Source organism: Antechinus flavipes, chromosome 1 (genome assembly GCF_016432865.1).
Source record: "Antechinus flavipes isolate AdamAnt ecotype Samford, QLD, Australia chromosome 1, AdamAnt_v2, whole genome shotgun sequence".
Taxonomy (NCBI): Eukaryota; Metazoa; Chordata; class Mammalia; order Dasyuromorphia; family Dasyuridae; genus Antechinus; species Antechinus flavipes.
Window position 1 is genome coordinate 339,729,500 of NC_067398.1, and position 27,595 is coordinate 339,757,094.

General features: G+C 34.5%; 1 protein-coding gene across 1 annotated transcript in view; it reads right to left on the reverse strand.

Annotated features, from left to right (window-relative positions):
• TEKT4 (tektin 4) overlaps positions 1–26,995 on the reverse strand; it is a 42,819-nt gene extending 15,824 nt beyond the window's left edge. Inside the window, exons 1-2 of the mRNA XM_051969390.1 lie at positions 26,382–26,995; positions 2,344–2,414 (exon numbers count right to left, since the gene is read on the reverse strand). Coding sequence (XP_051825350.1) covers positions 2,344–2,414; positions 26,382–26,915 — 605 coding nt within the window. The 5' untranslated portion in view covers positions 26,916–26,995. The remainder of the gene's footprint in view (positions 1–2,343; positions 2,415–26,381) is intronic.
• Positions 26,996–27,595: the final 600 nt, after the last annotated feature.

Here is a 27,595-nt window from a genome sequence, read left to right on the forward strand (position 1 = left end):
GGCATGTGGCATAGTTCCAATGAGATGCTCAAATCATCTATTAGGTGTACAGTTATAACCATTTATGTAGAATGAAAGGTTTTGTACTAACCAGCAAGTTGAAGGTTTCTTTTTTAAATAAAGGGACACCAAAACAAATAAATAAAGGGGCATACCTCCTACCATTTTCAACCTATATGAATATGATTGTGCTAGAATGTAAAAGCTTTCAAACTTCTACCCTCCAGCCCTCAGGAAATGTTCCTCTCTGGACAATGAAACTTCTAAAGGATCTTGATGTAATTTGAATATTGTGGGCTTTGACTTTACCTGAATGCAACATTTTTGATGTTATTGTTCCTCTTGTTATCTCCAGAGCAGACATACCACCAAATAAATCAGATCTCACACTCTCAATATAGAGAACCATAATGATTTCCTGTGACTAAATTGTTCACCACCTGACTTTCTTAGTGATAAATTAATCTGTATGGATATGGACACACAGTCTATTGCTGACCAATACTTAAAATCTCTCTTTCCTGGCAGAAGCTTGCACTATAGCAATATGGCCTTTGAGAACCTAGGGCTACGGCCACATCTGACACTAGAAACTTTGATTGAAGGAACAAAATACCAGATTAGAAAATCAATGAGGGGCAGAACTAAAATGCTAACCATAGATCAAAGGTAAAATTAGAAATTCTTTCAATCAGACAAAATGAGTTGGGGGTGGCAATGGCACAGAAGCCATATTAATCCATGGATAGAGAAGACAGAGCCTTTCTTTCCTTTCCTTTACCAAACTATACCAGTTCATTGCTTTACTCCATCACCTAGAGCTCATCTTACCTCATAGCATCAAAATTTTAGAATAAGAAGAAAATAGTCAAAGAATCCCAGAATTTCTTCTGAGCTGGAAGGATTAGCAATCATCTATCCCTACCCTTCATTTTACAAATGAAGACACTGCGATTCATAAAAGTTAAGTAACTTGTCCAATGTCACACAGGTAGTATCAGAGGTGAGATACTATGAAACTCATAACCTTCATGTAAATCTATGGAACTCAAAGCATGAAATATCATGGAAAGGAAGCATCCCCTCCAGGACAGGAAGTCCTAAGGAAGCATCCTTTCTAGGAGAGGAAGTCATCTGTCTGGAAGAGTGTAAATTTCTATTTAAGGTTAAAAGTTTGGACTAGGTGGCCACTAGAGAGCCTTTCCAGTTTTAAAATCCTAGGATTTTATGAAAATATTGATCCCATGAATCTGAACATTTCAGAGGAAATTCTATTTCATATTATCCACCAGGTGTCAGTACCAACCAAGAAATGAAAAGAAAATGGGTTCTTATATTTTTATTGGACATACGGATTTGCTTCAAATTTCAGTGAATGAGTGTAGATGTATGCATATGCATATTTGTGCATATCGACATATATGTCATTATCATATGCACTATGGGACCAATAAGTATTTTATATATCACATGACTTGAATATAAATGTAAAATTTGTATGTGTGTGATAAAAGGTGATACTGTAATTCCATGGCCACTTGGAAGAAAAGCAGGATGGAAGGGAAAGCAATAGATTTGAAATTAGTCCTAATTCTGTTGCCATTTATTAGCAGTAAGAACTTCCTCTCTTTCTAAATTCGTTTCCTTATCTGTAAAGTGAAAATAAAAATTTTTGCATAACAGGAATCTTGAATTTATATTTAGAAGAGACCAAAGAAATCTAGTCAAACTACCACATTTTATAAATAAGAGAAGATAAATTAACTTCACCAAAATAAATTCTAAAGAATACAAATAACTTTTCCAAAATTACAATGGTAGTAAGAAGCAGTCAGGATTTGAAATCAGACAATTTTGTCTGTGAAATCTGTGAAATACTGGATATGAAACTACATTAGGGAAGATGGTGGGGATAAACTAAAATCACCATGTCTTTTGTTCAGTCTGTAAATCATAATAAAACCCAAAACAAACAAAAACAAAATGTCAAAAAATCTAGTCTTTTAAAAACAACTACCTCTCTAACCCCAAATATATGCACAACACACTTTTACATCTAATCAGAATTGGTAACATTTTTTCCATAACTTGTTTACATTTAGATAATCAACCAAACAATAAATCACCCTGATTTATATTTATCTCTGGGGTAAAAAGATTTGCACTGAAAAATAGCTCTCAGATCTGGCACCAACTGGCTCCAAAACAGCATGTTCCTCTGATGGTTCAAACATGAAATGTGTCTGTTCTTTCTTTGAGGAAAAGCTAACAAAAGTCTAATTGACCCAAGGTTGCTTCTAAGGGACTGGTCAGCAACATAAAAATGTTGCAAAAATGTCTTACCTTATCTGGTTAACGATTTGCATCAGAGTCCTTTTTAGAAGTTCTTGAACATTTCGGATGAGTTCGGTTTCCTGAGTTTAAAAGGCAAGAACAACAATAAAACATAGTATAGAAATCCTGACTGATCCCAGTCCTCTCATTTTTACAAATTGCAAGGTTCATTTGTAGAAGCAGCTAGTGACACAATTGATATGGCACAGGGCTTTGAATCAGGAAAGCTTATCTTAATGAATTCAAATCCAGCCTCAGGCATTAACTATGACTCTGGGCAACTCACCCATGTTTGCCTTCCTTTCCTCATATGTAAAGTGAGCTGGAGAAGGAAATGGCAAACCATTCCAGTATTTCTACCAAGAAAACTCCAAATGGAGTCATGGATAATTGGACAAACTGAACAACAAAAAGAGTATCTAATTCAGTTCCTTCATTTTACACACAAGGAAATCAGAAGCTGAAAGAAGAGTCAGGGACTTGCCAAAGATCACACAAGGAATAAGAGCAGAACCAGGTTTTCAAAACCAAAATCATCCATTGATTCTTATACTCCTTACACCTATCTTGGATAGCACTTGGGAAAAGAGGGAGGGAGAGCAAACATATAGGATAGCACCCTGTGAGGTATCCTATCCCTTGTATTAGACATAATTTCCCTCCTTTTCCCAAGAAAATCACTTCTAAGATTTGAAAGTGAATATCTTGAGACTAATAAATCATAATTAAAATGCAAAGCAAGTCAATAAACACTGATCAGCAAATTGAGCCATAAATGATCAGTTTGTTAAGCATTGGTAAGGGAAGGGAGGGATGGAGGCTTTAAATAAACTCATTTTTCTTTTCTCTTTAATAATGTACCATCTCTCTGGCATTATAAGATCAATTATTATTGTCATTATGTTTTGCCATTATGTTTATGATGATACCATTTTATATATCAGTGTCACTTATCCCTATTATTCTATTTAGTCTTCTAATTTGTGTTTTAAAAAGAGGAGAGAATCCATCCTACTAAGAATCAGCATTGGTTGTGCACAATTGTAAAGAGATGTGGTTCCAGAACTTGAATCAAAATATTTCAGTTCAAGCTCCACTTTTTCTGTTAACTTGCCTTGTGACCTTGGGAAGATCATTCCTTTTGAGCCTCAGTTTCTTAATTGCAGAATAGTGATAATAATCTTTGCCCCATAGAAAAGTAATCCTTAGACAAAGGGTAAAGACAATTATAAAAGATAAAATAATAACTTTCACTGCATAGAATTGAAAAACTTCTGCATAAACAAAAGGAATCTAGGTTAAGAAGAGAATTGCTCACTTGGAAAAATGCTTTGTATCAAATATCTTTGAGAAAGAGTGGATATCCAAGATATAGTAGCTGTTATTCGGTCACTTTTCAGCCATGTCTGAGTCTTTATAACCCTATTTGGAGTTTTCTGGGCAGAGATACTAGAATGGTTTGTCATTTCCTTCTCCAACTCATTTTAAACATGTGGAAGCCTAGGCAAACAAGATTAAGTGACTTTCCCAGAGCTACATAGCTATTAAGTGCCCCTGAGGCTAGATTTGAACTCATGAAGAGAAGTCTTGACTCCAATCCTGGCATTTTATTCACTGTACCACCTAGATAAATGTACATATAAAGAGACAATTAAAGAAAATATGTAAAACCACAACACCAATACAGAAGTAGTCAAAGGCTATAAAAAAGACAGTTCTCAAAAAAAAAAAATTAACCATATAAGGGAATCCTCTAAATCACTTATTAGGGAATAAATCATTTATGAGAGAAATGTAAATTGAAACAACCCTAAAATTTACTAAAATTACAAAAGATGTGAAGTTAATGTTGGAGGGTTGTAAGAAGATAGGCATATGAATGTATTGTCAAAGAAAGTCTGAATTAATAGAGTAATTTGGAATTATCTAAATAAAATGTCTAATATATCCATGTAATTTGATCCAGAGATTATACTACCATGATGAAAATCTGAATTAATAAAGTAATTTGGAATTATGTAAATAAAATGTCTAATATATCCATGTGTTTTGATCCAGAGCTTATACTGTTAAGAATATATCCTTGGGAAGTAATTGGAATAAAAGGATAAGTTCTCCATAAAGCACTTTTTGTGGTATATATATATATATAATACAACAATTGAAAATGAATGTTGAGAAATAATAAATTTGATTTCCTTCTCAGGCTAATTGTATACTATTTCAAAGTCCAATTCTTTTTATACAGCAAAATAATTATTTGGACATGTATACATATATTGTATTTAATTTATACTTCAACATATTTAACATGTATTGTTCAACCTGCCATCTGGGGAAGAGGATGGGGGGAAGGAGGGGAAAAGTTGGAACAAAAGGTTTTACAATTGTCAATGCTGTAAAATTACTCATGTATATATCTTATAAATAAAAAGCTATAATAAAAAATAATAAAAAATAATAAAAACAAATTCGAACTCCAAAGAAAAGATAGGAAAAGACACTTCTCCCAATTTTTGTTCAAAGATTGTGGATCTATGGACTTTTGTACTAGGATTTTTGATATATTGATAGATTTTACTAATATTATTTTCCAATTTTTAAAAAATAGAGGTGGAGGAGGGAAAAGGATCCACATGTGTAAAAATGTTTGTAGCAGCTCTTTTTATAGTGGCAAAGAATTGGAAAATGAACAGACGTTCATCAGTTGGGGAATGGCTGATTAAGTTGTGGAAGGTAATGAAAAGTGAACTATCTCATAAGATTTTTGGACAGAAAGTGTTTTGTAAATGGTAAAGCTTATATAGATGTGAGCTCTTCTTTTCTTTTGGCTATTTTGTTATCAAAGATTGAGGGAGCTATCCCATGCTAGGCAACTAGGTGGTGCAATGGATATTTATAATGGTACTTTGTAAAAACTAAAAGCATTATATAAATGGAGTTATTATCATAATTGTTGTACTAAATGCTTTCTCACACTCCATCCATTTCATGCCAATGGCAGAAAAGTGAATAACTGAGGATGTCAGATGCAATCTAAACTTTAAATCAGGAACTCTTCTTTAGAGATGAAATTAAGAATAAGTCAGCTGATGCAATTCCAATAAATAGTAGGAGGCTGGAGCTGAGATAATGGCTTCACTTCTTGGGTTTCCACATTGGTAACTGTTGTGTTATAGGCTTAGTACTAATGTAAACCAAATACCTATGAATATCTTTCACACCTATAATGATAAAAGGAAGAAAGACCCAAGCTGATACCATAAATGTCCCTTATGTTATTCCAAGTTTCTTCACCTCACACCATAGCATCCATCGCTTATCTATGATTCTCCATCATCTTTACTTTGCCCTCCATCAATGTAATTCTCTTCATCCATCACCATCCATTATCAAATTCAGTTTTCTTCTTCTTTAAAAAAATGTATGTTAAATATCACAGTCATAGCATATGACTAAATTCTATTATTCTTAGATCTCTACTTCAATGTACCAATTAACAAGCATTTATCAGCATTTATCATGGGTCAGACACTGAATTTTGCAGGATGAATATAAATAAAAGTGTGTTCTAGCCCATTCAACCTGATGGTAGTGTAATAAATTGAAGCAAGAAGTGTAACAAAGGAAGGATAACCAAAAAAGAGGATGTTTTTAAAAAGTAAAATTGCTGGAAAAAAGGAAGATCAAAGTAAGAATAGGACTAACATTTCATCAGAAAAATAACTCATCTGAAGAACAGATTGAGGAGAAATAATAAGAATTGTTGGACTGCTCAAGAATAATTATTTTTTAAAATCTTAATACAATATAAGAAATTATCTTTTTTTAAAAATAACTTTTTATTTTTAAAATATATGCAAAGTTAATTTTTGATTGTAAAACCTTGTGTTCCAAATTTTTCCTCTCTTCCCTTTCCCCTTTCCCCTGGATAACAATAATCTAATATGTGTTAAACATGCAATTCTTCTATACATATTTCCACAATTATTATGCTGCATAATAAAAGGCAGATCAAAAAGGGAAAACATGAGAAAGAAAACAAAAAGCAAGCAAACAAAAAACAAACAAACAAACAAACAAAAATGTGTAATTCACATTCAGTCCCCACAGTCCTCTCTCTGGATGCAAATGGCTCTTTCCATCACAAGTCTGTTGGAATTGGCCTGAATCACCTCATTGTTGAAAAGAGCTACGTCCCTCAAAATTGATCAATTTATATATATAGATGTTATTCATATATATATATATATATATATATATATATATATATATATATATATAACATACATTCTATTATGACATTTTTATTTGGGTAGTTTGAAAGAGAGTATGATGTGGTGATTAAAAAAGTAAAATTTTGTAAAGAGATATTAAAAAGGATCAATTATCTCATGAAATGAGGAAAAAAGGAAAAAGTGATATAGAAGAAATTAATAGTGGGGAGGGAGATGGTGCTGAAACATTATTAGGAATAGTTTAAAAAGAAAACACATATATCTAAAAAGGTATAAAAGTCTTCTAAATTCAGAAAGAAATAAGAGGGCAAGAAGATAAGTTGGAGGCAAGAATCATGGAGGGATTCTAGGAAGGGTAGACAGTAATAGGAGGGCAAGGTAGCAGGTAGAAGTAAAGCAGAGAACTAGCAGGTAATAAGAATAGAGTGAGAAGAATCATGAGTAAAAATAGGAAAGAAGAAAATATACAAAAAATTATAGTTTAGAATGTGAATGGGATTAATTTGACCATAAATAGACTGATAAGTTAAAATTTTGAATTTTTAGGTATCTGTGTATGCATGTATATAGATAGATAGATAGATAGAAATATAGATATCTGTGTATGTGTATATATATATGTATATATATATATATATTACATATATGTATATGTATATATGTATATATGAAAGAAAACCAAGGAAGCAAAGCTGGACAATTGTAAAAATAATGTCTAGTATTTATTATATAGGTTTTCTTGAAATAGGAATATTGTACTTTATATTACATTCTCTCATATTTTGCTGTATATGTGGCAGTGTTTTTTTTTTTCCCTTTTCTTTGTACTTAAGCTAACATAAATTTGAAAACTTTTTATTTTTTAAAGTAAGGCAAGGACTGTTGAGGTGAATAAGACAATGAAAACCAATAACACAGGGTTATTACGGGGTTATTCAAGTCTATTTTTCTTTGCTTTGCTTTGCTAAGAATTTAGAATGAGAAAAAATAAAATAAAATAAAACTTAATGTGGGGGGAGGAATGTTGAAACACAAGATAAATAGGCATCAAAGTAAAAAAAGTTCTGAACTGCCCTAAATAAAGTGCAAGTCCCTAACCTCAGTGAATTGTATCTAATAGTGCAGGAAAAAATGGCAAATGTGGTCACTGGACCCTATCAGTGATCTTTAAAGGATTGTGGAAAACAGGAGACGTAAACAGGCCTAGAGAAGGTCCCAAATTTCACAAAAGGAAACAGACTATAAAGACCAGGAGATCTTGGTTTTGATTCCTGGCAAAATTCTAAACTCCATTATTGAAGAGCTAAGTTAGTGAACATCCAGAAAAAAAGGGCAGTGTCTACATCAAGTGGTCATGACAAATTAACTTCATTTCTTTTTTCCCTCTTTTTTTTTTTTTTTTTTGGCTGAGTAATTGTAGAGCATCAGCTTAGGTGCCAGGGAAATAATTGAGAAAATTTCTAATACTATCCTTGTGGAAAGAATAACTGGATACAAAGAACAATCATTAATGGTTTGATGACAACTTAGAAGCCAGTCTTTTAGGATGACCCAAAGATCTGTCTTTTGTTCTGTGCTGCCAAACACTTCTTATCAGTGACTTAGCCAATGGCATAAAAGATACCCTTATCAAACTTGCTAAAGTAGTTAGCTAAAATGTTGAATCAATCACAGTTATGACAAGCTAGTTCATTAGACTAAATCTAAAAAGTTAAGGTGAAGAATGTGCTCTGGCCAGACCATCTCTGGAGCATTGGGCTCCTTATAGGGTACTGAATTTTTAGAAATAATCCAGTTTCTTCTTTCAGAAGAGGTCCATGCGAATGGTGAAAATTTGTAAAAATATAAAGATCTCAAAGATCAGTTGAAGGAATTAGGAATACTTGGAGTGGAGATGAGAAGGCATAAAGGAGGAGAACTAGATAGGTAGACTGAGCATTTATTAAGTACCTACTATGCATCTTTCTTAGGGATACATATACAAGCAAATGAAATAGTCTCTTCCCTCTGTCCTCAAGTTACTTATATTCTTATCCAGAAAGATGATGCTTAAAGAGGAGGTAAGGGAGAGTATCTTCCTCAGTGGCAGGAGGCTCTGGATCCCAGAAGGATAAAGCAAAACCAACCTGTTGAATTTAGGGATCCATCGGTAGAGTCCTATTTATCAATGAGGAAAAGATGGTTGGAGAAATAGCATGCTGGTCTGAGCCAGAATGAGAGTAACATTATAGCTATCCTTGAAGGCTACAAAGTAAAAGAGACATTCTACTGGTCCCAGAAAATGAAAGTAAAAGTAATGTATGGAAGCTATATAGAGAGGCATATTAAAGCTTGATATAAGGACATTATCTTACAATCAGAGTTATTTAAAATGGAATGGATAATCTCAGGGGACAGAAGGACCTTCCTCAAATGCAAAGGCTTCCTGACCACTTGTTAGGCATGTTTTGTTCAAATCCAGCTTGGATTAAATGGCCTTTGAAGTTGCTTCCAACTATTAAATTCTTTGAGGTTGTAAAACTCACAGAAGAAGCATAGTGTAAAGCAGTGATCCTCAAAGTGTAGTCCAAAGAATTGTTGGAGTCTCTGAAACCCTTTCAGAGGGTGTACATATTCAAAATTATTTTTTATTTCTAATATAGTAAATAGCTATAAATATAATCCATGTGAACAAAAACTCTTTGAACAGATCCTCGATAGTTTCTTAACAACATGAAGATACTGAGAACAAAAGTTTGAGAACCACTGGTGTGAAGAGAAGCATATTGGATCTACAGTCAAAGGACTTGGACTTTCATTCTGGTTCCTATAATTTCCTCATTTATAAAATGGGGGTGACTGCTTGCCTTTAACAGGGTTGTGAGAAGTAAATGTATATGAAGCACTTTGCAACAATTAAAGTACTAATATAAATTTCAGTTATTATTATTAATTCATCATGATCATTATTTTCTGGATATATATATATAGTCTGAAGCTTGTTTGGGGTCTCAATTTCCTTCTCAGTCTAAGAACTACATATCATAATAGGTTTGTGGAGTTTTTAAGGAGACTGAGAGAAGATGGCAAAGGACTAGTTGCTATCTGATAGTATTGCCCTGGCCTCCACTTTTTGGAACCTCTCCTTTGGAGGGGACACTTAGAGCAAGTAATAGTGACCTTTCGGAGAAAGTCCACCATTCAAAGATGGAGAACCTGGACTAACATAAGGATCTGGTGCTACCCATTTGTCCAAACTATGCTACTACTATGCAGGAAGTGCTTAAATTTCCTGATGTACATCAACAAAAGGTCTGACTTACAAAGCTTCATATGTGGTCATTGGGGAGAAAATTCCCTTTTTTATTTTTTAACAAGGAGAAATGAAAACTGTATTACTGGGTCACCTCCAGGCTGGTACCTAAGGGAAAAAAAATGGATATTGACCCTGAAAGGGTTTCTTGGAAGGAGGTGATCACAAGGTTTTAGTGTAATATATCATTTGCATCTTTGTGATGATGCTAAATTATGCTTCTGCTTTGCTCTACTTTTCATATTTCTCTTCTTTTGGAGGGATGGAGGGCTGGGAGTTGTGTAGGAAGCTTCTTGGTGAGGAATTCTCTTTATGAATGCAGATCAGCATCTCATCCACAACTGAATGCCCCAGGCAACCTTTGATTTATTCTGATTAAATGCTGATTATAATATGTCCTAGAGTTAGAAGTGAATCAATGAAGCGCACAACTGGGAATGAAGGAAAAATGGCCTTAGGTAAAATGGGGGCTTAACTGTGAGCTATTTGGGTATATTCACTTACCAAATCCTTAGATAAAGTTCTTGATTGTTTTTTGTTTGTTTGTTTTTGTTTAGGTTTTTTTACATATCATAGACTCTTTGGAAACTCATGAACCCTTTCTCAGTATAACATTTTGAATGCACCGAGTGCATTAGTGCATAGATTGCACAAATACATAGCATTTCAAAAGAAAACAATTATATTGAAATAAAAATGTATTTTTTCCCATTCAAGTTCAGAGTAAAATACATAGTATTTAAAAAGAAAATAATTATATTGAAATAAAAATGTATTTTTTCCCCATTCAAGTTGTGTGAAGACTCTTGGTTAATAACCTCTGTTTTAGATTAAGGAGACAAACATTACCACCCACAAAGGTACAGAGCTAATGATAGGGAGGTAGCCAGCTCTCTGAGAGCCAGAGAGCCCTTAACAGTTTTCACTCTTGTTCTAATGCTGAATGTTTCCCCTTAAAGGATCTTGTGATATTCTTGTGCTTCCTACAGAATAGAATCAAGATATATGAACAGGATTACATGAAGCAGGGGAGCACCAATAAATGTTTACCAATTGACTTTTAAGGAAAAAAAAATTCATGCATAACATATTTTACAATTTAATCTGCATTAACATCACTTTCTAGACAAACAAAATGATAAATCAAACTCTGATTTGTAGCATTTGCTAATTTCTGGGATGGAAATGTTCACAATGAAAAATTTAACAATTCAGTCTCAAAAGCCAGTATGAGCTGACTTTAGCACATCTGTGGCTGCAGACCTAGTATTCTAGCCACAACATGAAGCATCCACTGTTACCAATATGGAATTTCCCTGACCCTTTTAACCTGGTAAAAATAAAAAAAAAATTCTTTCCCCTAATTTAATGTAGGTACTGTAGAGATAACTAAAAAATAAAGGAAAAAAAAAAAAGAAACCTACAAAGCTTTAATTCTTCACATTACTAAATAAGGAAAAAGTAACATAAAATGCCTTCTTAGTGTAGGGTAATTGAATGTCCTCACAACCAAAGCAAACAAAACTTGGCATGTTTCTCTTTAACTATATTGAATTGCTTGCTATCTTGGGGAAGGGAAAAAGGGGGAAAGGAAAGGAAGGAAGAAAAAATTGGAACACAAGGCTTTTGAAAAGGCTTTTTTTTTTGGATAAGGCAATTGGAAGGGGGGCGGGGGGAAAAGAGCTAAGTGACTTGTCCAGAGTCACACAGCTAGGAAGTGTTAAGTTTCTGAGATCAGATTTGAACTCAGGTCTTCCTGATTTTAGGGCTAGTGCTCTATCCACTGTACCACCTAGCTGCCCCCAAAGGTGAATGTTGTAAACTATCTTTGTGTGTATTTAGAAAAAAATACCATTTGATTAAAAAAAAAAGTATTCATGTTTCCTTGCAAAGAAATGAGAAGGAATGGATGATTGAGTTTGGAGTATATTTTCGAAGAGGCAGCATAATATCATGAAAGAATACTGGCCTTAGAATCAATCATAGGACATGAATTTAAATTCATTGCTATCCTGATCATTAAACTCTAAGCCTCAGTTTCTTTGTAAAGTGAGAAAAATACTTGCATTATCTATTATGATAAAAGTGGTCTGTAAACTTCAACGTACTGTAAAATCATATGATATGGAATAAGAAAGGACTTTAATAAAAGAAGGGAGTTACACTAACTTCTGCAATTACTTTATTTGGACAGTGGGTAAATCACTTTTTTCTGAGTCTCAGTTTCACTCTGTATAAAGCCAGGGTGCTGGACTCGGAGATCCTTTCTGTTTCTAAAGATTTATAACTTTAAAGACTAGCACCACTCCAAGTGTGTGGGTTTGGCATATAGTCAGAGTCAGCTCAGAAAGGATCTCCGAGAACTAATTGTTAAATTATCAGTGTTGAGCATTTTCAACTTAGAAATTGAAAAACTGCAAATCAGAACTTGATTTATTGTTTTGTTGACTGTCTAGAGTTAAAAAAGTGATGAAGAAAAGTGTTAATGATGCAGATTAATCTTAAAAGTGCGTCCCTCAATTTGGAGAGCTAGTTGTTAAACTTGACCAGAACTTTCTTAGTAGGGGGCAAATGGGAGATTAATCTAGAAACAGCAGGTCTGGAATTGAGATGGTTTTAAGTTAATTTTTTGCCATCACAGTTATTTTTCTTTCATATCGTGGTCCAAAGGAATGCCTTTTAGTATATACACTCCCAATCCCAGCTCATGCACTGTGTAGTAAGGTGCTAAATCCAGATTTTTCCATTTTTAGTGGCCAATGATTCCACCATGTCTATATATTAAGGTTCTCAGGGCTCCTCCTCGAGAGATATGCAATATCACTTTCTTTGAAGTGGGAACTATAGCAAATTTTGTTAGAGTATAAAGTACCTATCTTGTCTGTGTAAGGATAAGAAACAATTATCAGCCAGATAAGTGATTTCAGGAAAGGTATTTTCACTCAGTACATGAACAGATCTGCTCAATCCATACACAGATGGAAAAATTATTTGGGCTTGGAAGAAGACTTGTGCCAGTTTTCAGCTGATTGCCCAGTTAATAATAATAATTGTCTTTTTTAGTGGCACAAGTGACCATCAATTGAGAAAGTAATGAGTGTTTTGGATTGCAAGGCTGTGACTGTCACTTCTTTTTATGATCCTGTGTAGTTAGTTACAATACCAGCAGGGCTGGGACTGTCTCTGATTGTGCAGAACAAACCATAAATCACTAGGTCAGCTTTATATCATTGAGTATCTACTGTGGCGGCCCAACAGAAATATCCTTTCCTTTTTTAAGACAGAATTTTGTGATTCACTTAAATTTATGGAGCTTGTTTTCTTGCGAGGCTTAAAGGAGATTAAATTGTTATGTCATTCCCAGAGTTGGCAGGCTTTTTGCTCACAGAAGGAACAATTCTAACTTTGGAATCCTGAGAACCAGATAGACAATAGTCTTATAATGGCTCTTTTTCATGTTTATGCTGTATTCTTTTGAGTTATTATCCCATTTTACAAATGAAAGGACAAAGGTTCATAATGGAAATAACTTGTCCTGCATAAGATAAGCAGTTGGCCCATTGGTCAGAATTAGAGTTTTCAAGTATTCCTCTGGTCTCAATGGTAGGAATTCCATGGATTTCACAGAATCACAAAATTTGAGTTAGAAGACATATCAATGGCCATTGAGAGTAGTCTAGTTCATTTCTTTTATAAAATGTAGCATAGACCCATGGGAGATAAATGGCATAAATAAATTGTTATTTATAAATAAAATTGTTATTGTAGGATAATATCTTTAGAGCAGGAAGAAACTCAGAGGCCCTCTAGATAATTTAGTCCCTTCATTTATCAGAGAATTATTGTTGATGATGATGATGGTGGTGGTGACTCAAATTCCTACATAAATAATATTAATTCTAATGATGAATCTCTTTTCCTACAATTCTTTATGAAAATATCCAATAACGCATAAAAGGACCATGATTGCATAGGGTGAAGGGTATGCTCAAACCAAAGGAATCTTCTTCTTAATGTTTTGAAGTAATAATAACTATTAGGAATACTCATGGAGGATCAAGTTGGATGACTGGTATTATATCCTTTTTATTCCCTCTTTCCAGCTAAGTTAAACAGAGCAAAATCTTTCCCAGGCCTTACCTCTTTCTTTGAAAGGCATTTAGGGTACGATCTTTTTTTCCTCCATACTCCTATTTGGAGTCAATTTGAACTGACTCAAGAGAACATGTTCTCAAATTTTCAGTGTAAATATTTACACCTTGGAAATCAACATACATTATATATTAGGGCTTAATTTATTCTTTTGTGGTTTGTCTACATCAGTGATATCAAAGTTAAATAGAAATGGATCTCTGAAGGGCACATAATGACTTAGAAAACTACTAATTAATATTATCTAATTGCATTATATATATATATATATATACATATATATATATGCATATATATATAAAATTTTCCAGTTACATTTTAACTGGTTTGGGCTGTTTGAGAGAGTTTTGCTGGCTATTTGTGAGTTTGACAACTCTGCTGTAGACTTAAGAAAATTAAAGAGAAAACCTTAATGATGCCAACTAAACAAATATGTACATCCATTTTTGGAGAGCCAACTTTTCAGTATTTATGAGTTTGATTTTTAACTTAAGTTCAATGTTATGGTTGAGAGGTCCATATTATCTTCTTCCCCTTTGCAAAGTTTGTAGCAGACAAAAAGTAGTGTATTAATAGCTCAGAGTCTCCAGATAGGTAAATTCCTAATATTCAGAAAGATATTTTGCTCTGTGGTGGAATTGAGATTTTTTTATCTCCAAGTAATTCCTGGCCTCTAACTATTTCAGTCAAGGTCTGAATACAGGAAATATTAAGATAAAATAATCAAGCAGAATACTAGAAAATCATAAAGAGAGAAAGTTGAGGAAAGAACAATTCTTTCTTCCTTCTTTTTTATTTTCTGTAAGCTCTTAAAAAATGAGTACTGATTCCTCTGTTCTGAAGAGTCCTGAGGACTCAACTGTTATCTTTTTTTTTTTTTTTTTTTTTTTTTTTTTGCTGTAGCTCATTTTTTTTTTCTGTTGGTTACTTCTGTCTGTTGCTGTCCCTATGCCATTGATTCTTTCCAGTTTGCCTTATTAAGTTGTGGGTAGAAAAGGGAATATGCCCATTCCTTCTTCTAATCTCTTCTTTCCCAGGCTATGTGTCTTTCTTCTAAAATTCCTGGGCATGGCTCACGTCCCTTCTTCTATTCTAAGATCACAATACTCTAAATCAATCTTAGGGTTTTTAGAGAAGACATCCCTCTGAATCTCAGAATGCCAGTCAGTTCTCAAAGAGAAATAACAACCACAATTTGCTCTTGTTGTGCTTTTAAGTTTTTGAAATTATGAATATTCTTACTTTATAAACAAGGAAAGTGGGTTCCTAACTGTATTATAGCATGATTCCACAAGGAGTCATAACTACATTAGCTATTGGACTGAGTAAAGAAAAAATCATTAACTGTCCCTTTTTACAGCATAAAGCCAATATTATAAATATAGCATCTGCTTTACCAGGATTCAAAATTCACAAATGGCGATTAAGTTCTGTACTGTGTATTTAGCAGAGACAGTTGGAGCTAGAGAAATTAAAGAGAAAGGGAGAGGCATGGACTGGAAAGTTAGGATAGATTTCTTGAAAAAAAAATCTTTCTAAAGTTGCATCAGGAAAACAATCAGTAGTATTGGGGTAAGAAGAGAAGAAAGGGAAGAACATTTTAGACTAGAAAACAATGTGAATGAAGTTATAGTATCAGGAATGAACTGAGCATGTTTAGATGATAATGTGAACATGGACTTGGTTAGATCTGAGGGTGTATGCAAAAAAAAACAGCTTGATGCAAAGTTGGAAGGTAGGTTGAGGCATACTTATAAAGGTCTTTGATTTCAAAGCTGAGAACTTTTCATTTTTTCCCATAAATTATATGAAGTCATTGGAGGATTTGAAACATCAAAATAATATAGGGACCACAGATCTAGGAGGGACCTATAAGAGGTCATCTATTCCAACATCCTTCATTTTTACAAATAAAGAAACCAAGATCCAAAATAGTTAAATGATTTAATTAATGTCACACAGTAATATATAGCCAAGAAAAGAAATTAAAACAAGATCCTCTGCTGAGAGAAGGGAAATCAAGAGAAAGAATTTATTAAGTGCCTATAATGTGCTGGGCACTGTGTAAATTGAATTATAAATATTATCTTCAGAGATAGGACTCTTTGCCTAATACCATAAAGCTGTGCATTAAGTGCCTCTGGTAATTTGTGGTAGATGGATTAGAAAAGGGAGAGGCAAGAGACAGGGAAGTCTAATTAGGAAGATGTTGCAATAATCAAGGTGAAACATAATTGTTTCAGAAAAGCCTGGGAAGACATGAATGAACTTATGCAAAGGAAAGTGAACAGAAACAAGAGAACACTGTGCATAGTAAGAGTAAGTTTGTAAGGATGATCAACTATGAAAGATTTAGCTATTTTTATTAAGACAATGATCCAAGACAATGCCAAAGGTCCTCTGATGAAAAATACAATTCATCTCCAGAGAAATAATTGATGAACTCTGAGTGCAGGTTGAATCCTACTATTTACATTTGATTTTGAGATTTTTTTGTGCCCTAATTTGTGGCCAATTTTTGTGTAATTTCCATCTAACATCAAGAAAAAAGTAAATTCTTTTCTGTTCCCGTTCAATTTTCTCCAAAGGAGCAGCATACTAGCTTTTCTAAAATTATATTCTCCTCCTTAATTTCTTTCTTAATTTGTTGTTTGATTTATCTAGTTCTGAGAGAACAAGGTTGAGATCCCCCACTAGTATAGTTTTGCTGTCTATTTCTTCTTGTAATTCTCTTAACTTCTCCTCAGGGAATTTGGATGCTATACCACTTGGTATATATATGTCTAGTATTGATGTCACTTCATTATCTATGATACTCTTTAGCAAAATGTAGTTTCCTTATCTCTTTTAACCATTTTTTTTTTTTTTTTTTGCTTTTGCTTGATCTGAGATCAGAATCGCTACCCTTGTCTTTTTTTTTTTTTTTTTTAGTTCAGCTGAAGCATAATTAGATTCTGCTCCAGTTTTTTATCTTTATTCTGTATGTATCACTGCTTAAAATATTTCTTGTAAACAACATATTGTGGGATTCTAGCTTTTAATCCAGCCTGCAATTCAGTTACATTTTATGAGAGAATTTATTCCATTCACATTCACAGTTAAAATTACTAGTTCTGTATTTCCTGACATCTTATTATCCCAAGTTATATTTTTCTCTTTCCTTTCCTCCTTAACCTTCTCACTAGTGTTTTGTTTCTGACCACCACGTCCCTCAATCTGCCCTCCCCTTTTTTAGTTCCTCCCACACCTTTCTTAACCCTTTCCCCTTATATTTCTGTTCTTCCTATTAGCCTCCTCCTTTTCTTTTCCTTTCTCCCTTCTACTTCTCTATAGAGTGAGACAAGTTTCTATATCAAACTAGATGTGTCTGGTATTTTCTCTTTGATCCAAATTAGATGAGATTAAAGGGTCACAATGCTCATCTCTCTCCCTTCGTTTCCTCAATTGTAACAGGTTTTTTTTGATTCTTCAAGTGATCTCATTTACTCCATTTTACTTCCTCTTTTCTCTTCTTCCAGTGCAATCCCTTTTCCCCTTTTTGTTTCTTTTTTATATCATCATAATGATCATTATATCATTTTTAATATCATCAAATTATACCCATACTCTATGTATACCCCTAACAAATATATAATTCTCAACAGTTATACATAGCATGTTTCTATATAGGGATGTAAACATGTTAACCTTTAACCTTGTTTTTTCTTCCTTTTTTTATACTTCTCTTGAGTTCTCTATTTAAAGATTATTTTTTCTCTTCAGCTCTGGTCTTTTCATCAAAAATAAATGAAGATCCCTTATTTCATTATGTTCATTGTTTCTCTTGAAAAATAATGCTTAATTTTTCTGGATAGTTGATTCTTGGCTGCAGTCCAAGCTCCTTTGCCCTCCAGATTATCAGACTCAAGACCCTTTGATCCTTTAAAATGAAAGCTGTGAGGACCTGGGTAATCCTGATTGTGGCTCCTCGATATTTAAATTCTTTATTTCTGGCTGCTTAAAGTATTTGCTCTTTAATCTGATAATTCTGAAATTTAGCTATGTTATTCCTTAGAGTTTTCATTTTGGGATCTCTGTCAGGAAGGATCAGTAGATTCTTTCAATGGCCATTTTACCTTCTAGTTCTAGGACATTTGAGTAATATTCCTTGATGATTCCCTGAAAGATGTTTTTCAGGCTCTTCTTTTCACCATGGTTTTCAGGCACTCCAATAATTCTTAGATTGTCTCTCTCAGATCTGATTTCCAAATCAGTTGTTTTTTCTAATTAGGTATTTTATTCTATTGTTTTTTCATTTTTTTTTTTTGTTTTGTTTGACTGATTCTTGATGTCTCATTGAGTAATTCACTTCCATTTGTTAAATTCTAATTTTTTATGAATTATTTTCCTCTTAGCTTTCTTATCTCCATTTTCATTTGGCCAATTGTACTTTTTTTTTTTTTTTTTTTTGCTGAGGCAATTGGGGTTAAGTTCCCAGGGTCACACAGCTAGGAAGTATTAAGTCTCTGAGGTAAGATTTGAACTCAGGTCCTCCTTACTTCAGAGCTGGTGCTCTATCACTGCATTACCTAGCTGCCCCTCCAATTGTATGTTTAAATACAATTGTTCATTGTATTTTTGTTCATTGGACCTTTCCCCATTTCACCAATTTTATTTTTTAGGGAGTTGTTCTGTTTCCATATCACCAATTCTGTTTTTCAAAGAATTATTTTCTTTTTCTATTTTGCTCAATCTGTTTTTAAGGAGTGATTTTCTTCAGTAAATTTCTGTGTTTCCTTTTCCAAAATTCTCATTTCCTTTCCTCATTTTTCTTCTAACTCTTAAGATCTTTTTTGAATTCTTCCAAGAAAGAATTTTGAGTTGGAGAGCAACTCATATCATTCTTTGAGACTTCATCTGGAGATGGTTTGCCTATAGCTTCCCCAGGGTTTGAAGTCTGTTCTTCCCTGTCTCCATAATAGTTATATATGATCAGAGCTCTTTTTTGCTTTTTTTGTTCATTTTTAAAAGTTGAGGCCTGCTTTTAGGGCAAAGGGAAGAGTGTCCCAATCTTCCTCTACACAGCAGCTTCATGCTGCCCTAGAGCCAGTGCTAGTGGCTTCCTAGACTTCCTGCTAGATGAGTGTGGCAGAGGCTCACTATTTGCCTTCTATAGTTGTGTTGGAGGTCTCACAGCTAGTTTGCCAAACCACTGGCTTCTGAATTAGGACAGAGTATCTAACACTGTTGTATTTTGGCCAGAAGCCTCCCAGTGGAATCCCCCAGTGTGCTACCCTGGGTTTTCCTGTGCTAGGCCTGCACTAGACAGTTCCCTCCCCGCCCCCACACCTGATTGAAACAGACCTTTCCTGAAATTCTTCCAAAATATCTTCTGCTGGAAATTTCTTACACTCCAAATATTTGTGATTTCTGTCACTTCAAAATCTTTTCAGGGGCTTGACCTAGTGTTGATTCCTAGGGAAGCCAGATAAAGCTCAGACAAAAACCTGCTTTTTCTCTACCACCTGTTTAAAGTAACTTTGTTTTATTTTTGTGTGTCTTCTTTTTCAACATGGCTAATCTAGAAATATGCTTTGCATGACCTTCCATGTATAAAATAGAAATCAAATCTTGTCTTTTGAAGGGGGAGAAATGAAGAGAATTTAGAACTCAATTTTTAAAAAAATTGTTTAAATTGGTACATGTAATTGGGAAATATTTAATTAAATAAAGATATATATATATATATAAATACGCCCAGTCTTTATATATATACATATATATAAAGACTGGGCGTATTATCTCATAAAACTGACAGTCAAGGAAAAAACAAGCACATGAAAGTTTGTTGTGAAATCCAGCTAAATCACATTGTTCAGAAGTCATTTGTGGCTATAGTTGGGAAGAGGACAATATATATGGAAAGGAACAAGTTTGTTAACATTTGGATAATAATATATTATCAGGTATGATGATGGGAACATCACATTTGGACTTTATCATTCCATTTTCCAACATATCATCATTTAAGGAGGTAGAAATAGCATTTAAATGGTAGATAGGAAGGACTCATGGACCAGAGCAGATATACAATCCTATTACTCAACATACCATTTAAGGAAGTAGGAAGGGTATTTAAATGAGGGCTGGGAAGGACTGATGGATCACAAAAAATATACAAGTAGGAAGTTTACAACCAAGGCAAAATAATTTTAAAGTCATCTGGGGAGAGGGGAGTTTGATTTTCAAGATATAGAAATGAAATTTCCACCAAAATAGAATCGCTTAGTAAAGTTTATATTTCTGCCCTCCCCCACCCAAAACAACCAAAAAGCTATCAATAATTATTGATTCTCATGTTTTTTTTTCCCTTCATTTCTCTAAGCTGTGAAAAATAGTCTATGTATGCATGAGGTGTAGCTTTGTTGAAAGAATGATGAAGACTTTGACCAAATAATTTCCTATAGCAGATATTAATAGCTATCCCATTAACTGAGTAAAAAAAATAAAAGATCTGACTGTGTATTTATTGATTAGAAAATTTTAACTTACAACTACTTTCCATATCAAGAATGATGTGAAAAGGGGCAGTGACTTGTATTACTATTATTAGAGAAGGTGAGGGGGGATAAGATGATCCTTAACCCCAAAAAATGGATCAAAAGTAATAAGGATTTTAGTTATTGATGGATAAGAGAAAAAACCCTTCTAGAGATTTTTGGTATAAATGATCTATTACATTGGTTCTCAAAGTGAGGTCTTCAGAGTCCTGATTTGTTACCAAGATCATTTCATGGGGTCATCAAGGTTAAAATTATAATTATATTAAACTGTCATTTGCCTATTAAAATATTACTTTTTTTCCAAATACAAAAAAGAGAAAATTTTGACTTAGAAAAATAAAACATAACCTTGAAGACTCTCCTTCAGGTGTCTCCCATGAAGAAGTTAAAGTTATAGAAAAATGACAGGTATATCTACAAAAATAACTTTCTTCAATAATCTTCAAGGTGTCTCTATCAGTTCAGATATAAGATAGGCTAGTAAATGTTCACCTAAGATTGCACTGGCCTTATGGGCAGAATCCAAACAGAAAAAAACCATTCCCCATTAATAGCAGTGCTCTCCAAATGTCTCTACTTGCAGATGAAAATATATTAATGGCACATTGAGTTCCAGAACACTATAAAATATCCTCAGTAAAGTGAATAGATACATAAAGGAAATTTGTCTGACATAGACAGAAAAATCATATAGATGAAAAATGTCTATTATTCAGACTATGAAATGCAGCTGAATGGGCATCCCATAAACTGACTACACATGTATGCATTTAATAATGTGAAGATTAAGGCAAGGGTTGATAATTGCATCTTTCCAGGAAATGCATGTATATACAAATTTTTATATATCCACATGTGTGGTACGTGTATACATGTAAAGAAAATTAAAAATTTAAATAAAAATTGAACTTTTTCTGGTTTTCCATCTTTACTTCTTGTAATAGTTAGAGGAAAATCACATACATATATTTTAGCAAGGTGCTGTAAATAGGTTGTGAGCTGGGCTGATATGTAAGAGAAGATTAAATGGAATCTTATCTATCCAGCACTTCAAATGATCCCAAATTACTTGCTGCTGAAACAGCTCAGTTCCATTCCTTAAATATCAATATTATGATTTTTTATATATATATGTATAATAATTATATTAGATTTAAGTATATATTATATAATTATATAATATAGCATGATTATATAGCTCTATTTAATATGATTAAATAACATTAATAAATATATTATGTAGTTATATATTATGTGATATAATATGCCATGATCTAAGAAGGGTTAATAGTATTAGTAACCCAAAAGATGATAGAAAGATGCATAGTGAGAATAAATTTGATGGATCAGGTTATAAGTACTAGGTTGCATGTAAAAAATGTTTAACAGACATTATCAAAGATATGTGTAGACCGAAAAGAAAATGCTCTGGTAACATGACAAGAATTAATGCCCACAAATAAATGGCCTTAATGGAATATTTCTGCCTTCCAGATATTAAAAGAACCAAGGGAATACCTCCAGCATTTTGGATGGATCCTCCATGGAGAATTTATGAAAAGACTTAAGTAAGAACCTCCTAAGATCAGAATGCACCATTTAAGACAGCCATCAATGTAGAAAATGACATATGTTGATGTAATCATGGATGGATCAATGTGACAAAGTTATCTCTGATTAAAGCAGTGTCCAGTTATGACTTCAGAATACAGATAATGAAGCATTATCTTCCTCCTCTCAGCAAAGGAGTGGTAGATTATAGGTATCAAATATATACATTTTCAGATATGCCAGTGTGTTCATTTGTCTTATTTGACTGCTCTTTGTTCTATTAAGATGGAGGTGTATGTGAAACATTGGGATATGAAAATGATGCAAAATTTTTATACTAATAAAGCTTTAAAAAAAAATCTATTTTCTTAACTCTAGTGACTCCATAGCTTTCTATCTCTTCTACTGCCTAAGACAATGATCCCCATACTAGATACCTGATTATTAAATATTGAATTGGATTGATTGGTTTGCTCCCTGGGTTTGCTGGTAGATGAGGAAGATTGAAAGAAGCTTTGCCATAGGAAAGATATGAAATTGTCAGTGACTAAACATGACAAGTGCATCCTTGGACACATTGTTGATTTATGGAGAATAATGATTCATAAAACATCAGTGATGGAATGGAACCAAAAGATCATCTAAACCAACCCACTCATTTTACACATGAAAAAAAACTGAGATTCAGGTAAAGTAAATGACTTTTGTCACAAAATCTTTAATGTTAGTGGATGAAATTCCAGTTCACTTTCCATAGCATTGAAATGATAAACTATGTACCAGTACCTATGATCATGGATGCCTTAACTGTGGAAAATATAAACAGAAATATACATTGAATAAGACTATGAAAGCTGAAATCCTTTCTCCATCTTGACTTTCTACTCTATAACTTCCTAACACTTGATAAGATGACATTGTCTCATCAATGAGATGTAAAGTCTCATGTAGTAAAAACGTAATGAATATTCCTTCCCTTTTATTCCTTTTCTTGTCTTTCCTTTTCTACTGTTCTGTTTTACTAATCTGCCATCCCAGTTTCATTACTATGAATCCTGGAGGCTTTTTTGTCTTTGATGATGTCTAAAGAAATCAGATACCTTTGGGAGAGAGAATACCTAAAACCTTATCAACCATAAAAGACAAATTCTGTCCTGTGTCATAATTCACCTTTCAGGCATAGGCTAACCCTATGGGGTTATGGGAAATCTCAGCTAGTATCTTATAAAGGTCTTAAACTTAGAATCTTCTGCTGGATGTAGGCCTGAGTCTGACAAGTAGATAACCCAGGAGTCTGATGGAGAGTGAGTTTCTTTTCACTTGTTTCACAGTACCTCAGATTGTTTTTGTCTCTTACAGAGCCATAGTGGCTGAAATGTTCAGTTCTTCAGCCTCAGGGACCTTCATAATTCATCTCTTAGACTAAGGATAGAAATAAGGAAGCTGTCTTAGTAGTGCAATGGGGGAAGAACCAAACTAAATTGCATAAATTAGAATGGGTTGCAGATAGTGATTGTGGAGTTTGTGAATTCTGTTGTCCTGGAAACCATGATCCAATCAAATTTATAAGCATCTTAAATTATATAGTGAAAAGGATTTCCAAGTAGCCCAGTGTCTGTGGACCAAAAGCATGGGGACAAATGCTATCAGATGAATGACAAAAAAGAGTTGAAAGACATTTTAAAAACTATTTCTATTCTTCTAACCAGAAAGACAAGAACTTTGGGCTAGTAATCAGGACACTAGAGTTCAAATTCTTTTCAGAAATTATCTATGTGAATTTGGGCACATTACTTCCTTTTGGATCTCAGTTTCTCCCACTGCATGATGAAGAGGTTGGAGTATATGACATCTAAAGTTCCCTCCAGCTCAGAAAGTCTACTAATTAAGGAGATTTTAACTAATGTATTATTTTCTCTTATTTGAACAGCTTTCTTTACTAGTAAAGAAAAGTTACTTTTCTTTATAGTAAAGTTTCTTTACTATCATTTAACTGTGCTGTGAATGCTATCTAACCCCAAATATCTCTCCACAGCATAGTTGAGCACAAGCTTAGGCACATAGAGGATCTCTTTTGTACTTGAGTTATTGTTTATATCATGCTATAAAGTAAAAAGAACCTGGAACACTAGATTAGAAGGGCTAATAGAGATCATTGCATAATCCTCAGAAGAATTTAAACCAGCTTATCCTGAATCATATGATGATGAATGTTTGGACAAGGACAGAAGCCCAAATCTCCAGAATTCAATTCTCTCTCTTTCCTTAATATTCTTTTGGATTGATTGGAAAATGTGTTTTCCACCAGGAAAAAAGCAGTATTTTTAAAAAGAGGAGGAACCAGAGGAACAGAATGGAAGTGACTTGCCTATGTGAGTATTGGCTGTAGTATCATATGTTTGGGGGTAGAAACTAGGCGGCACAGATGATAGAGTGCTAAGCTGGGAAATCAGGAAGACACCTCTTTGTGAGTTCAAATATGACCTTAGACAGTTGCTAGCTATGTGACCACATGCAAATCACTTAACTCTGTTTGCCTCAGTTTTCCCATCTATAAAATGTGCTAGAGTAGGAAATGTAGGAAATTGCAAAATATTTAAGTTTCTCTGCTCAGAAAACCTCAAATAGAATCATAAAGAATAGAGAATGACTGAAAAATGACTCATCACAAAAAGGGATGGTAGAGATATTAGCAGTCATCTAATCTAACAATCTCATTTAACATTGAGGAAAATGAGGAACTTGAGAAACTGAGAAAAGTGCTTAAGTAAATTATTTAAGGTTACACAGGGAGTAAGCAGGGGAGCAGGGATTAAACTCATATCTTCTGCTTAGGCAAAGTGTGCCCCAAAATGAAATAGGGGGAAGGGATAGATGATAGGATGAGATGGCTCTAATTGATGGGGGGCCAGGAAACACCAAATGAAGAAAATGAGGAAAGAAATCAAACTTCATGTGATCATTCTCATAGATGATCCTGAAACAGAAATTGGATTTTTACAATATATGAGTCAATTGTCAATTGTATCTACTTCTCTTCCCCAACTTCTCTACTGGTATACGTATAGCTAAAGATAGACAGAGTCAAAGCTCAATCTGACCAGAAGAAGAGAGAATCAGAATTCCATGCAGTTTATATGTGTGTAAAAGAACCTTAAATATCCTTGGATATGGATATCCATATGGATATGGAGAAACTGCAGCCCAATGGGGGGAAGTTATTTGTTTTATCACAGGAAATCAGCAGCTAAACCAGGGCTAGAGCCTGGTTTCTTATCTCCTATCTTCTTATCTCCCAGTATTAAAACCCAGTCTCTTATCTCCCTGAAAAAAATGTGAACAAATGAGATCTGTGGACCCAACAGCCCCAAAATTAATTCTGGTTCTAATTCTACTTTTTTTATGCTTATATATTATCACAGGCTGTTTAACTTCCTAAGCTGCTTCTTTGTAAAATAATTGATTTGGACTTGATAATGATGTGTATACTATCTCTTTAAAAGATTTTGCCTAACCATTTGTCAACCCCATGATCTTACCACATTCTATTTGCACTCCTTCTTACATATCCAGGAGATTCACCAATAGCTGCATGACAACAGAATACTCAGTATACTAACTTCGGCCCAACCTTGTATTGACCAAAAGTAAAAACAAAAACAAAAACAAAAAACAATGGGAAATTAGGGAAATCATGATGTACTGTCAGGAGAATAGATTTGGAGTTAGAAGACTCAGATTTAAATCATTTATCTGCTGCAGGCTACCAATGTGACTCTGGGGCACATCCTTTCTACTCTCTAATATTTAATTTCTTCATCTGTTAAATGAAAATGTTAGTCTTGAATAATCATTACAGTCTCATTTATATAAATTTTGCTTTCATAATCTGGATTTATCCTTTCAGTTCTTCTAATCCCTCCATCCCTGTTATTTCCAAAGTCACAATAAAACCTTCACCTTGGATCCTTCTGTCAGGAAAAAGTAAATTGTGGGTAAGTGGCCTCCATTTACCCTCCTCCTAATAGCTTTGCATTTTACTATTAACCTCTAAAAGTAATAAAGTCTAATGGTGCATGAGAGGGTATGAGGATCCTTACACTGACTAGTCTACTGATACTTGCCCCTGGGATCCTTATTCACCAGTCATTGGTGTTCTATGCTGAGACCAGCCATGTTTAGGAAAATAGTTACTTGTCAGCAGGCTTCCTCAGAAATAGGGGGATATGATCCATCCCTCCAGCCCTCCCAGGGGGTGAAGGGTTTCAGCACCTTCAACAGCTCCATTTCCACCACATCCTTGACCCGGTCTGGAGGTTGCCTTCTCTCCCGGCATTGTAGGTTGTCCATGGAAATACTGAAAGGTACTTCAGTGGCATCCAGTGCCCTTTGCAACCTCAATTTCTGGGCAATCAGCAAGTCAGTCTCAGCCATCAGGTCCTCGATCTCCCTCTGTAGCTCTGACTTCCAAAAATGTATGTCTTGTAGTCTCTCCCCTACTTTCTTATTAGTGTCCTGCTGTGTGCGCTGGCTGAGGGCCTTTGTCTCAGCTGCCAGATGTTTGGACTCCTGCCGGTTGCACTCTGACTGGTCACAGTCAGCAAAGGCCTGGTGACAGCGAATATCATTATTTTGATACCATTCCTCTGTAAGGTACTTGGCTGACCGGAAGTTAGCCGTGGTCAGCTCTGAGGAGCCATAGTGCCCTGTGTCATGTTCCACTTCAGGGACCTTGGGGACAAGGTCAGAGTTCTTCACTGACTGTGGAACAGGCTCCTGGGTGACCAACATGTTGGTCTGAGGCATGGTCTTTGAGACAGATGGCTCCCCTTAAGTCAAGGACCGAGAGAAATCTAAACTGGGCTTCCCTGGGTGCCCTTCACTGAAGTGATTTTCATCTCCTAGGAAACAGAAACATACTCAACACCAGCATCCTGTTGCTAGGTAACAGGGTTTCCCCTCCCACACACAAGTGCTGGGGGAAGGAAAGGGACATTCTGTTAAGGATGAGAGAGGGAAGGCCACAGGTAGCCCTGCTATTCTTAAAGGGCCAATGAGTGTCACCCAATTAAAGGTTATGCTGTCCCTGGCTCTTGAATGATAGAGGAAAGTGGCAGGCAATAGGGAGGTCTTTTAGAAACTCTCTCATCAAGTATACAGAGCAGATCCAGGGATGGTCAAGAGTAGCCAAGCCAAATGCTGGATACCTGCTTCCCTTTAGAGAACCACTCTGGTGACTTCACCCTGCAATTTTTGTTCTGTGACTGAGGAGTGGGGCTCAGTCCTAACAGCAGATCACTGCTATAATAGGTAATGAAATCTCCTATAAAGTCTATTTCCAAAGATGCTGGCTTTTGAACCTGTAAACTTAACACATTCAGTAACACCCAATAGTAATTAATCCCCATGGAGATGTGTAGACCAGTATAGGGAGAGAAAGGGACACAGCCCCATTGCCAATGGGACTAAAATATATTCATCTACCT